This window comes from Camellia sinensis, chromosome 2 (assembly GCF_055761805.1).
Source record: "Camellia sinensis isolate YWXY chromosome 2, ASM5576180v1, whole genome shotgun sequence".
Lineage (NCBI taxonomy): Eukaryota > Viridiplantae > Streptophyta > Magnoliopsida > Ericales > Theaceae > Camellia > Camellia sinensis.
This window is the reverse complement of record NC_138962.1, coordinates 162,409,557-162,422,640: the sequence shown is the minus strand read 5'-3', so window position 1 is coordinate 162,422,640 and position 13,084 is coordinate 162,409,557. Positions and strand designations below refer to the sequence as shown.

General features: G+C 31.4%; 1 protein-coding gene across 1 annotated transcript; it reads left to right on the top strand.

Moving 5' to 3' along the window:
• The first annotated feature begins 7,704 nt into the window (after positions 1–7,704).
• LOC114293325 (uncharacterized) lies at positions 7,705–9,093 on the top strand. The gene has a single exon (XM_028237363.2). It carries the CDS (start codon positions 7,867–7,869, stop codon positions 8,962–8,964), a length of 1,098 nt encoding a protein of 365 aa, XP_028093164.2. The 5' UTR covers positions 7,705–7,866; the 3' UTR covers positions 8,965–9,093.
• Positions 9,094–13,084: the final 3,991 nt, after the last annotated feature.

Here is a 13,084-nt window from a genome sequence, read left to right as displayed (position 1 = left end):
ACTGAGGCAAATTAGGGGTTAAGTTATTATCTTTCCCAACTGTGTAGCATAGTGTGTGTTCAATCTGTAACTGTATAGGGTTGGTGACTGGGACGCGCTCTAACTCTACTGTAGCCAAGAACTCTGTGAGTAACAACTGTGTAAAGATATGTTCAAAATGATTATCTTCTGAACAATTGAACTGTACTGCTTTCTAAACTGATACTGTTAATTAAATGAATGTATGTCTTATATTCTGAACTGTATTGTGGCATCCTTAGCAACTACTGTTTACTGCTACTGTTACAGAGATCTCTGTCGGTTCCCTTGTTGGAACCATTACTGTTACTGATTGATGGCCATCATTTACTGTTCGGTCTTTTAAGACCTACTGTTTACTGTACTGTTATGCTAATTGATGTACCACATATGACTGAATGACTGATATACTGAATTAACGAACTGTTTTCATTACTGTAAGGACATTCATTCTTAATCTCTTTACGCATTACGTTATTCACTGGGCTTTAGCTCACTGCTCATATATATATGTAGGTGTGCAAGCACTAGACCGTGGTTAGAAGCGTCGGAGTAAGCTCCAGTTTTGTCAAGCCAACCACTATGCCTTACTGTGAGGTTCCGAGCCTGTCAAGTTGTGGCTTAGGGGTGTTTTAGTTCCCCCTTCTGTCTCTGTAACCATTTTGTTTACTGTTACCGTACTGTTTAATAGGAATTAAGTCCCTGTTTTGATTGACTGTATATATTGTACATACTGTATTGTCACTGACTGCATATATGTATGAAAAGTCTTTTTGGCATACAGACTGTCACAGCTCATTGGACATTGTTTATTTACTGTTTTGGCTTCCGCCATGCCCCTGTACTCTGTTTTACTGTATTACTGTTAAGCAGGCCTTCGGTAATCTTGGATTACTGGCCGGTTATGGTGCTAAACCCATAGGGGCGGGTTTGGGTCGTGACATGATCTCCACCAAAATTTTAGGTACAATTCTCAATACAAATTCTACATACATAAATCAAGTCGTAGAGAGAAAAAAATTATATCAAGTCAAGGAAGAAAGCTCAATTGAATTAAAACTCTAGAGCTCCAAGATCTCTTCACCAAAGCCGATCAATCTCCATAAAACATAAAGTTCAAAAATTCAAATCAAAATTTTTCACAAAACTCTACAAAACTATAGTCATCTTCTACGATAATTGGAGGGGATTTTACAAATCTAATTTGGAAAAAAAACTTTCAAGCCCTCAAGTCAAAGTCTTACAAACTCTTGATCTTCTTTATATTACTTGAAGGAGATTTTGCCGCTCAATTCGGGAACAAGCTATCAAGCCCTTAAATCAACTATCGAAAAGAAGAATCAGATGATTTTCTTTTAGTAGAAATTTCATCAAAAATTGTACTCGTTTTATTTTAAATTAATAAATTTATATTTGTTATTCTATTTTTCTGTCTTTATTTTTGCAGACAAGAAATTTATGTATACAACATAACAAATGATTCATTTTATTAATAAATCATCAAGTCAATTAATAGTTTTTAATAATATCATACATTTCAATTAACAATTCAAATAATTTTATTGGTGTATAGAAGAACTATTTTTTTTTTTTTTTGGTTAATTCTGATAATGGAGTATTTGTAATTTCTAAAGTCATATGAGGTAATTCGTATTTTAAGAAAACTCATGAGATTTATTTGTAATTTATCCATAAAAAAAGTAAATGATTGATATATATGACTTATTTTTTTAATAAATTTATTTTTAAATTTTTTTAACTTTTTTAGTTAAAAAATTAACTTTTCAAGAAAACTCATTTTAATTTTAATGGGTTCACAATCAAGTAACCCATTTAAATTTATTTATAAATTTTAATAAATTTAAATGAGTTTTAAATGAATGTAATTGAATAGATTCATGAGTTGGGATTGAATTTGTCTATTTAAAGTTAAAATGTATGATGTAAATTAAAATTTGTGAAATGTGGGTTATGTGGAGATAATTAGAATCATAAATTTTAGTGTACTATTTAGGGGTGGGCGCGGGTCGGTTGCAATCACGGAACCTCCAATCCGTCATCTGTCTGCCAGATTGGCAGATTGGAGAAAATCAATCCGCATTCGTCCACCAATCCGGCAGATGTGGATTGAGTGGATTGGCAGTTTGGCGGATGGATGCGAATCGATTTGACGGTTTGAAATTTTATAAATTTTCAACATAGTTCAACTTGTGCACTTCCTCAAAAAAAAGAAAGTATTACAGTCAATGACTTAAAAAAATATTACAATTACTGCATGTCTCATCCAAAAAAAGAAAGTTTGAAACTTTAGAATATCACAATCATTGCATGCCTCATCCACATATTACAATCACAACATGCCTCATCCACATAAAATATTATAATCTGTGGTTCTTAAAATATAAAAACAATTCAAACCACCAAAACCATAAACAGAGCAATAGTAGAGATTATATGTCTCTGTATTGTTACATTTTATATATATTTTTGAAAACAAAAACCAACTAGCATATATCATATTTTCTATTTATTACTTTTAGAGTTAGATTTAAAAATAAAAAAATATAGATAAATAATACGTTTATTTTTTTCAATTCAAAAAATATGTTCAAGTTGAAAACTTTTTTTCAACAGAATATTTGAACTCTTTTTCAATTGAAAACACAAACAAAATATTTAAACAAATTGAAAACCCAAAGTCTTATAAATAACTAAGGGTGCTCGCGGTTTGGCAGTTCGGTTGCGGCCAAAGGAACCTCAAATCTGCCATCCGTCCGCCAAATTGGCGGATTGGAGAAAATCAATCTGCAACCGTCCGCTCGTCATCACGGATCCGTCCAAAATGCGGCGGATCGGTTCGGTTCGGTTCGGTCGGTTTTGGCGGATCGGTATATCCGTTGCTCACCCCTAGTACTATTATTTATTAGTGTGTTTGGTTTGAGTTTTTTGGATTATGTTTTTTGAAAATTGAGTTTTTTGATTTTCGTATTCTTTTGTTTTTAGTGAATATTTTGTAAATTTTAAATTTTTTTTTTTACTTTTTTAGATGCACCTTAGTTAGATGCATCTAAAAAGTAAAAAAAATTAGGAAAAAAATATTTTAAAAAATTAATAAATATATAAAAATACAAAAAATGTACTGAATTCTTGTATTTTTTTTTTATATTTTTGGTATTTAGTGAATTTTTAAAAGATTTTTTTTTAATTTTTTTACTTTTTAGGTATATTTATGTTAGGTGTGTCTAAAAAGTAAAAAAATTCCTTAAAATATTAAAAAAATTAAGTATAAACAAAAAAATATAAAAAATTAGAAAGTAAAATTTTCTGAAAAGCATTTCCTGAAAAATGAAAACAAGCGAGCTGATTTTTTTTTTTTTTTTACAGTACTTGCTATCAACTAGAAAGGGTACTCGAATTTCATTTACTCACCTCAACAACTAATATTCTGTTGACCAATGAATAATTCTCAAACTTGAATGCTCAAACAAAAACAGTTAAAAAGGTTATTTTTTTTTGGGAAGAAGCTTTTCTTCCGTTCACAAAGTTGATCGAAGGATGCTATTAGATTGGTAAGGCTATCTCATTTTGATAATTTAAATTGTTTAATATGTAAAATTTATTAAGTATTTTATTTTTGTAAAAAAAATATTAATCGAATATTATTATGTCCTTGATCAAAATACATTTTTGTTAATAATTTATTTTTAAAATTATATTTATTATTAAAAAAATATGATTTGATCAAAGGGCTATCAATATTCAATCAACGTGATTTGTTGCAGAAATAAAATATTAGACGAGTTTTACACATTCAACGATTTAAAGTATCAAAATAAAATCTAAATATTAAAATTTTATAAAATAAATAATTTAAATTATCAAAATAAAATGGGCAAATTACAAACACCTCTCTCGAGGTTTGGTGAAAATACAAATTTCCCCTTGAGGTTTGAGAAATTACAAATTGCCCCCTGAGAGTCAAATTTTCATAACAAATTAGAAAAAATTAGGGGGGAATCTGTATGAAAATAAAAACCTCAGACGGCAATTTGTTATGAAAATATAAACCTCAAGTGGTGGGATGTAATTTCTCAAACGTCAAGAGGGAATCTGTATTTTTACAAAACCTCGAGGGATGTGTTTGTAATTTGCCCAAATAAAATTTATCATGAGTTGATTCTTCAAATGCTTGCCAAATTAATACGTGAACTTGAGACATACTGACCCTCTTTGTTTTTATCGATGCACCAAGACAAATGTGTTCGTACATGCAATGAGCACTAGCAATAAAATTATATAAATTTTTTTTTTTTTTAACATGTAGATTTAACATAGGTTTTTTAACATATATGTTAAATCTACATGTTAAAAATTTTCTTCTATATGCAATGAGCACTAGCAATAAAATCTATATTTTTTTTCTTTTTAATATTTAAAAAGAATATTAAGGAAAAAAACTAATACTTTACATATTTAATTTATATATTTTTTCTTAATCCAATCACAATATATTTATATTTAATCTTTTAATCCAATCACAATATATTTGTATTTAATCTTTTAAATAAATTTTATGTAGTTCTATTTCTATATATTTTTATTTTCTTAATAAATATAAAAATAAAAATTAAATTAAATAATTAGAATCATTTTTAATTTTATATTATCATTAATTCTCTTTTTTATTTAACTATTATTTTTTATATCAAAATGAGTGTTTTTACTATCTTATGATTTAATATATATCATATAAAATCATTATAAGATAATTATACTTTTATAGTAAAATAGAACTAAAATTATCAAAATAAACAAATAATTTAACTAAATTTATTATATATATAAGTATTTAAGTAATACTTTTATAAAATGATAAGGTTAATATTATTAAAATAAATAATTTAAATTTGAATTTTATTTTAAATTAAAATATTATTCTTTTGTAATACATATTATAGTATAAAATATCATTATTTAATTAAAGTTAACTCCACCGTGATTTTATGTCTAACATTATATTTCTAGAAATGATTTACATAAACGTGTAGCATTTAATTTGATATTGATTTATTAAAATAATAAAAGTCTATACATTTTTTGTTAAATTTTTAGAAGATAAATTAAAAAAATGTCAAATGATAAATAGTGTGGAGTATTATTAATATATTTAAGGTACCTATTGATATTTCTTGAATAATTTTTAAATAAAGATTTTGAATTTATGATATTACTAATTATGCACCTTCATTAGCTTTGTGAAAAAAGACATGCAAAAATAATTTGGCTGAAATAAAAATTTTACGGTTATTATGATGCGTCACATAATTAGTCAGAACCCTTTTGATAACTGAAATTATTAAGATTAAAAAGATTTTGTATATAATTCCCTTTGAGGACACTATTTATGATTTGAATTTATAATTTTTTATATATCAATACGAATAATTTTTACGATCTTACTGATACAAGTATAAATCCTATCTTTGAGTTAACTCAACTTAAACACTTTTTTGTGTAATAAAATACTTAAATATTGTCATATAAAAATATTATAAAAGATAATAATCAAACACCACATGAAACATAATTAAAGACTCAATGCACCAATTTAGCCATAACCAAAAACATAAAAAATAATAATAAATAAATAAATAAATAAATTAGCAAAGACTTTTTTTGATTAATAACTAAATAATACATCATGAGTTATAAGCAAATCATAATTTGTATATTATAGAATGTTGGCATTTTTTTTCAGAAAAAAAATATTTTGATACAAGTGGAATTCATGATTTTTAGTAAATTTAATTAACACAAATGAAAATTTGATTTCAAGTTGAGAATACACATTTTTTTTTTTAAATTTTAAAAGAAATTATTTTTATGAGCCTATTTTATATAGGATCATACACAGTAATAATAATTTTCATCAGCCATTAGTAAACCTGTTTGTATTTAACTTTCGGCTGCTAAAATATTTTACACATAAAATATTAAAATTCAAATTTAATTTTTTATTTTAAAAATAAATTTTAGTGTGTCGCACGATTTACCTTCTAATTATTATACTATTGAAGAAAAAAAAAATACTTAAACTCCTATTTTTAATAACCCCGCAATGTTCAATTAATTTGTGATCACCCATTTTTTTCCCCCTCTCACTCACCAATGCTGTGGGAGTCTCGGAGCTGTGGGGTCTGGAGCATCGCCGTTAAAATAAAGCATGAAGATGGTGTTGACATTCTGATTTTCAAAAATACACTTTTAGCCTATTTAAAACACAAAATGATGTCGGGAGATGGTGTTAATCTTTCTAACTTATTTTAAAATATAAAATTATATAGTGATGCTCAAGACTTTTAATTTCAAAAGAAAAAATGTTATAAATTCTGACATGGATAAGCGCACAAGGCATACGGCCCATAGTAAACCACCCCAAACCCATCGCTTGGGACCAATGGCATCACCCGGATGGCAAAGCCCAGGACAGCTGGAGGCCATCTAGACATGAAGGGCCAATGACATTTGGGCACATGACAGGTGGGACACGGGCCACATCAGCAGACAAAGATCTGCAGAGTTATTATCACAACACATCACCATTAATGCATCCCATCACAACATTTATTACGACAGCACCCCCCGCCGGAACAGAGCCTCCATCACCCTGAACAAGGTAAGCTACGGCACAGGCTTTCGGCGAAGGAAGGCACGTCACAAGAGACAGGAAAAATGATAACTAAAGAATATAAGCAAGGATAGGAGGACAAGAAGAAGGTTAAGCTATCTCTCTCTCTCGATCTCTCTCTACACAGTTTTTCTCCTACTCTACTAATTCTCACACTGAAGGGTTCACTGGGGGACTACCCCGTTCCCCTCTGGGCTTGCATGCAGGTCACTTGACGGAGTCATCACCCTGAGCCAAAGTCTGAAGAGCCTGGACCGGTCCGACCCATCCACCCGGGAAGCAGAAACTTATAACCTCATCAAATTCTAAATATTTTATTAATATTTTTATTAAATGAATATGTGATCCATAAGAATCATACAACCGTATAAGACATTTGATAAAAATATTAATAAAATATTTAAAATTTCTAATATTATTCTTTATAAAAATAAAAATAAATAAATAAAATCTTTCTCACTCCACTAATACAAAATATATATTTTTAAATTAAAATTAAGAGGTGTTTTAAAAAATTAATTTTTTAACTTTTTTAAAAGAACTTGATGAAAACCTAAAAAAACTGACTTTTACCAAATTTTCAAATTGCACCTAAATTTTATACTGGACAAATTTAACACTACGGTGGGCACACGCAAGTGAAAACAAAAAGCTACACTCATGATAAAGTGGCAACCAGACCATCACGTGACTTCAATTACAATAATGTATTTTAAAACTGTTCCTGCAATCTGCATGGGCCCATTGATTGTCGTTCTTACATCACATGCAAGAAAGATAAAAGGGTATTTTCGTCCAAAAACTCTGTACATATCCCATCATCCACCAAAGATCCTCTAAAGTATTTTTTTCTTAAAGTTTTCTAAAGTGGTGTATTGTGTGTTTGAGATTTACTGTTAAAAAATTAATCTGATTTGTCATTAAATCTTAACCACACAATGCAACACTCTAAAAAAAACTTTAAAAAAAAAAACCTCTAAAATCCTTACTCCCGGTCACCCTTCCTACCCAACCCCTCACCTTGCTCCATTCTCATCAATAAAAACACTAACAGACACATACAACAAGCTCACTCACTCACACACTACCCACATTCATTCCATCAAGAGAGAGAGAAAGTATCTACACACATTATTGTAGAGAGAGAAAGAGAAAAAAAAATGGGGGTCTTATTCATCTCTCTCCTCATCATACTAGCCGTTGCTTCGACCGTAAATTCTTGCCCACCGTCGGACCGGTCAGCTCTGATGGACTTCAAAGCCTCTCTCACCGAACCCTACTTGGGTCTACTCAACTCGTGGACCGGGTCCGACTGTTGCAAAAACTGGTACGGCATCAGCTGCGACCCTACGACCGGCCGGGTCGCCGACATCTCCCTCCGCGGCGAGTCCGAAGACCCCATCTTTGAAAAAGCCGGCCGGACCGGGTTCATGACCGGTTCAATCTCCCCTTCCATCTGCGCTCTCGACCGCCTCACCACCCTCATCGTCGCCGACTGGAAAGGCATCACTGGCGAGATTCCGAAGTGCATCACTTCTCTTTCCAATCTCCGGATCCTCGACGTCATTGGAAACAAAATCTCCGGCCAACTTCCGGCCGATATCGGTCGACTGAGTCGACTCACTGTTCTCAACGTCGCCGACAATGTCATCTCCGGTCCAATCCCCACCTCCATTGTCAATCTCCATAGCCTTATGCACCTCGACCTCAGCAACAACAAACTCTCCGGCGAAATCCCGGCCGATCTCGGAAAACTCACCATGATGAGCCGTGCCTTACTGAGTCGGAACCAACTCACCGGGTCAATCCCCACCTCAATCGCCAACATTTACCGACTCGCCGACTTAGATCTCTCGGTGAACCGGATTTCCGGTCCAATCCCGGCCCAACTCGGTTCAATGAGGGTTCTCTCAACTCTAAAGCTAGATAGCAACCAAATTTCGGGCCAAATACCGGGTAGCTTGTTGGGCAATGGCGGTTTAAGCATTATAAACTTAAGCCGAAACTCTCTCGAGGGTTACATTCCGGATGTTTTCGGATCGAAATCTTATTTCACTTCTCTCGATTTATCGTACAATAATTTGAAGGGTTCGATCCCGAAATCGGTATCGTCGGCGAAATATATTGGGCACATGGATGTGAGCCATAACCACCTGTGTGGGCCGATTCCGGCTAGCTCGGCTTTCGATCACCTCGAAGCGTCGTCGTTTACGGCCAATGATTGCCTTTGTGGGATGCCTTTGCTACGAACTTGTTAGTGTTTTTTCGGACGATACGATTTGGTTTTCCGAAATATCGGACTGTTGTTCTGTTACTTAACGGTAAACGTTAAGTGTGTTTAAATCTAGTTTTATTTATTAATATGATGATTGGTAATTGTTAAGCAATATTCAAGTTTTTTTAGTTGAGATGGGAAAAGTTAAAAGAATGTTGGATGGACCTGAAAATCTTAAAAAATCTTGAGAGTGAGAATCAAAGAGAAATCATAATGTGCTTTTTCACTATATATGTATGTAATTATGAAAAAAAATAAAATAATTTTGGTTGTTAGCAGATGTGAGATTGTTGGATATTTTGGTGGATCGTCAACTTGAAAAGAATAATAAATAAATAATGATTAATAGAAATGATTTCATTTTATTTATTTATTTATTTTATATTTATCTTTTTCGTATCTATATTTTCCTAGATTTGAGTTTCTCAAATTTTAACTTATCAAACAAATGGCATGGTGTAAAGCCCTTAGAAAAAACTCAAATTTGCCAACATGACCTCTAATCCAACTCACAATATGTTGCTCCATTCTCTTCAATTTTATGGGATATTTTTTTTGGTTCACACGTTTTGATGAGAAAAAGAAAAAGATAATAGGAAATAATTAATTTTGTTTGGTTGCCATGGAATTTAAGGATTATTTTGAAAAGTTAATTAAAAGTTAATTTTTTGATTTAATTTTAAAAATATATATATAAAAAAAATAAAAATAATACAACTCAAAATAAATTATAAATTATAAATTAAAAAGCAAGTTTTACACTCCAGGTCTAATTGAGGCAAAAAGAAAACAAAGAAATCTCTCAACCACAAACAAAAAGTGAAGGACAAGTACCTAGCCAAATCAAGCGTCTTGGCGTAGAAGTTAGTGTCAAACGCTAAGGTGAAGTTTGGCATCTTTCAAAAAATTTAAAAAGTTAAAAAGTCACTATTTTATTTAAGTCACATCATCTCATTTAAGTCACATCACCTCTCTAACACATCACTTCAAACCTAACCCAAATCCAACCCATATTTCATAAAAAGTCAAAAAGTACACTTATTTAGTCTTTCCAAACTTGGCTTAAGTCGTTAGCCGGTTAGTGTCAAACGCTAAGTCGTTAGCCAGTGTGTGGATGTTAATTAATGAAGAAATAGTTTTTAGTGAAATAGATGAGAAATAATTATTTTTTTTTTTGTATATTTATAAATTTACTTTTATGTTTAATGCAAATTTTTCATGTGTGATAAGGTTGTACTATAATTATTTTATGATTATCTCACTAATTTATGCTAAGCCACTTGGAGTAATTTGGGAACTTATTTATTTTTTAGCTTTTTTACATAAAAGAAAAATCACAAAAAATTCACCCAAAAGCCAACTTTTTTAGCCAAAAAAAGTAAAATTAACTTTTTACCAACTTTCTAAAACACTACTTAAAAACGAACAAATATTTGTTTTGAGAATTAGGAAAAAAAAAGTAATTTATTGATTTTTTTATAAAAAAAATTTAAAAATATAAGGAGATTTACCAATAAATTCCAAATGTAAACTTATGAACCAATTGGTCCCATTTTTATTCTAGTAAACTGTTTAGTCCTGAGAATTTTTGAGGGACGTAATTACCCTCATTTAGACGTTATTAGTCAGATGCGGCTGCTAGGCGTGTTTTGAGTGTGGCCTGTGTGTGTTTCCTGTGCGTAATTAGTAAATGGATGTATGGTGTGTTTGCATGTGATACATTGTGAGGGTGTCACAGAATGCCAAACCGTATGAGGGGTTTTTTTGGGCTGAGTTGTTGTGTTTGGGGTTAACACAAGGCCCACAACACAATTTGGAAGGGATTCCAATTGTAACTAATTGGACACCTACATACCCACAACTCGTTCAAGGTTAACCCATTCTGCAACACACTCACTCATCTCTCTCAGCATTCTCTCTCTCTCACATGGAGACCCAGCCACACACATATCTCCTCTTTCTAGTAGACACAAGACACCATGCACACAAGACACCATTAACACACACACCCGGCAGCCACACTCATACACGCCATACACACAACACACACACACACAACACACACCAAACCTAGCTCTCTCTTCTCTCTCTAAGACACACCCAGCGCATAACACACACACGGTACAAAGGAGACTCACACACATAACCCACATACACAGACAACATAGCAGACACCACCGCTGCCATTACCCATCACCACCACCTTCCTCACCATCCTCCAGACAACACCACCAGCTGTTCCTCCTGCTACTTCTCCAACGTCTGTTCCTCCACCTGCACCGCTTGCTCCACCGGCGCCATTGGCACTGTATTGAGGTGTTGAAACATATAATGATAATGGATTAGTGCCTCGAGCGATACGGTTGCTTAAAGACAAGTATCCTGATCTTGTAATCTACACTGCTGTCACCGAGTTCTCCCTTACTATGGTGTGGTTAAGGATGATTATGTGATGATCAAGGAATGTTGTGTTGGCCCAAAGAAGAGGGCTGTTACGCTTCATTAGACTCTGCTCGCACAAACGTCCCGTTTGGCCCTCGAGGAGATACCAGGTAGAGAATGGCGTACACACGGCAGTTTTCTGAATCTGTGGGGGTGTGTCACACAGCCGTCAGCAAGGAAGAAACACATTCAAATTCGAAAACCCTAACTCACAATGGCTGAAATGTATTTGAATGTATCATCAAAATTAACCAAACCGGAAGGAGCAACGTTTCCAAAAAAAGAATTGACCTCGCAAAACAATACCCACATTAACCCAAGGGTACGCTCGTCCACACAGTGATACCAAAAATGAAAAAAAAAACAAAAAAAACAAAAAACAAAAAGGACCAAATCAACCTACCAGCAGGACTAACGAGTACAAAAGAATTAAAGTGGGACTATTTGGTATAACAGTTTGTAAAGTAGGTTTTATTGGTAAATAATTCAAAAATATATATAGAAAAATAAAGAAGTGATGTGATTTAAATCAATAAATAAATTGTTTTTTTTTTTTTGTTTTTTTTAATAACAGTCAAAATAGACCAAAGGATGGGGAAGAGACGACCAAAAAAGAAAAAGACGTCGGCAGTGCAACAGTGTAGGACCCATTGTATTTTTTTATATTTTTTTAATTTATTTTATAAGTAAATTACAAATATATTTTTTTGATAATTGTTTAAAGGGAAACACTATAAGGATGGAAAAGTTTGTGGCGTGCGGCCGACTATAAATTAACGTAATTTTTATTATAAAATTTTATAATATTAATTATCAAACACATCAGTTCGTCATAAATTAATATAATAAAAAGAAAATTGATATATACATCTATTTTTTAGATTTATTTTATAGACAATATGTAAGTTATATAATTGGTTAGTGATTAGATAAGATATGAAAGAGAATGTTATATTTAATATTCTAATTGATTGTCACATTACTAGTTTGAAAATTGGGTTTTTGAATAACAATGCTCTAACAAAAAAATATCGTAACCAAGCCATAAACTTTTGTAACATCAAGCATAAAATTTTAAATATTTTGTTAGGCTAATTTGTGTGGAGGTTATGCATTTTGTAGTTAATATTACAAAATTTTATGGTAAAATTACACCAATTTGTGATAGGGTGCACATTGGCCTATTTTTTAAGCTTTTGAGAATGCTATTTTATGCCATAGGGTCGAATTTAGCCAATATTTTCAACCCGATATATTAATGGGCTGGATTTGAGGTTTATACTTTCAACTCGTCATGACCGCTATTAAATTAATTAATTAATTATAATATGTTAAAATGTATATTTTTTTGTTGGAATCTAGATTTTATCTTGATTAATTTTATTGAAACTCACATTTTTGTGATGATATAGATTATTGTTGTTGATGATATATATATATACATATATTTTGACTTTTTACACGACTTCTTGAAATTATATAAGTTCTGTTAGTATAACATTACATTTAAAAATATATTAATATTATTTTTATAAAAATAAGTATAATAAAACCATACAACTAAAATTAATATATAATTTTTTTTTCTTCATATATGATCTATAATAAAGCCTTAGCATTAGACACAATTTTTTTTAATTTATAATAATATCAGTATATTT

Bases quoted from the DNA above. Each gene is read 5' to 3' on its own strand.
- LOC114293325 (XM_028237363.2), top strand. From the start codon at position 7,867: ATGGGGGTCTTATTCATCTCTCTCCTCATCATACTAGCCGTTGCTTCG.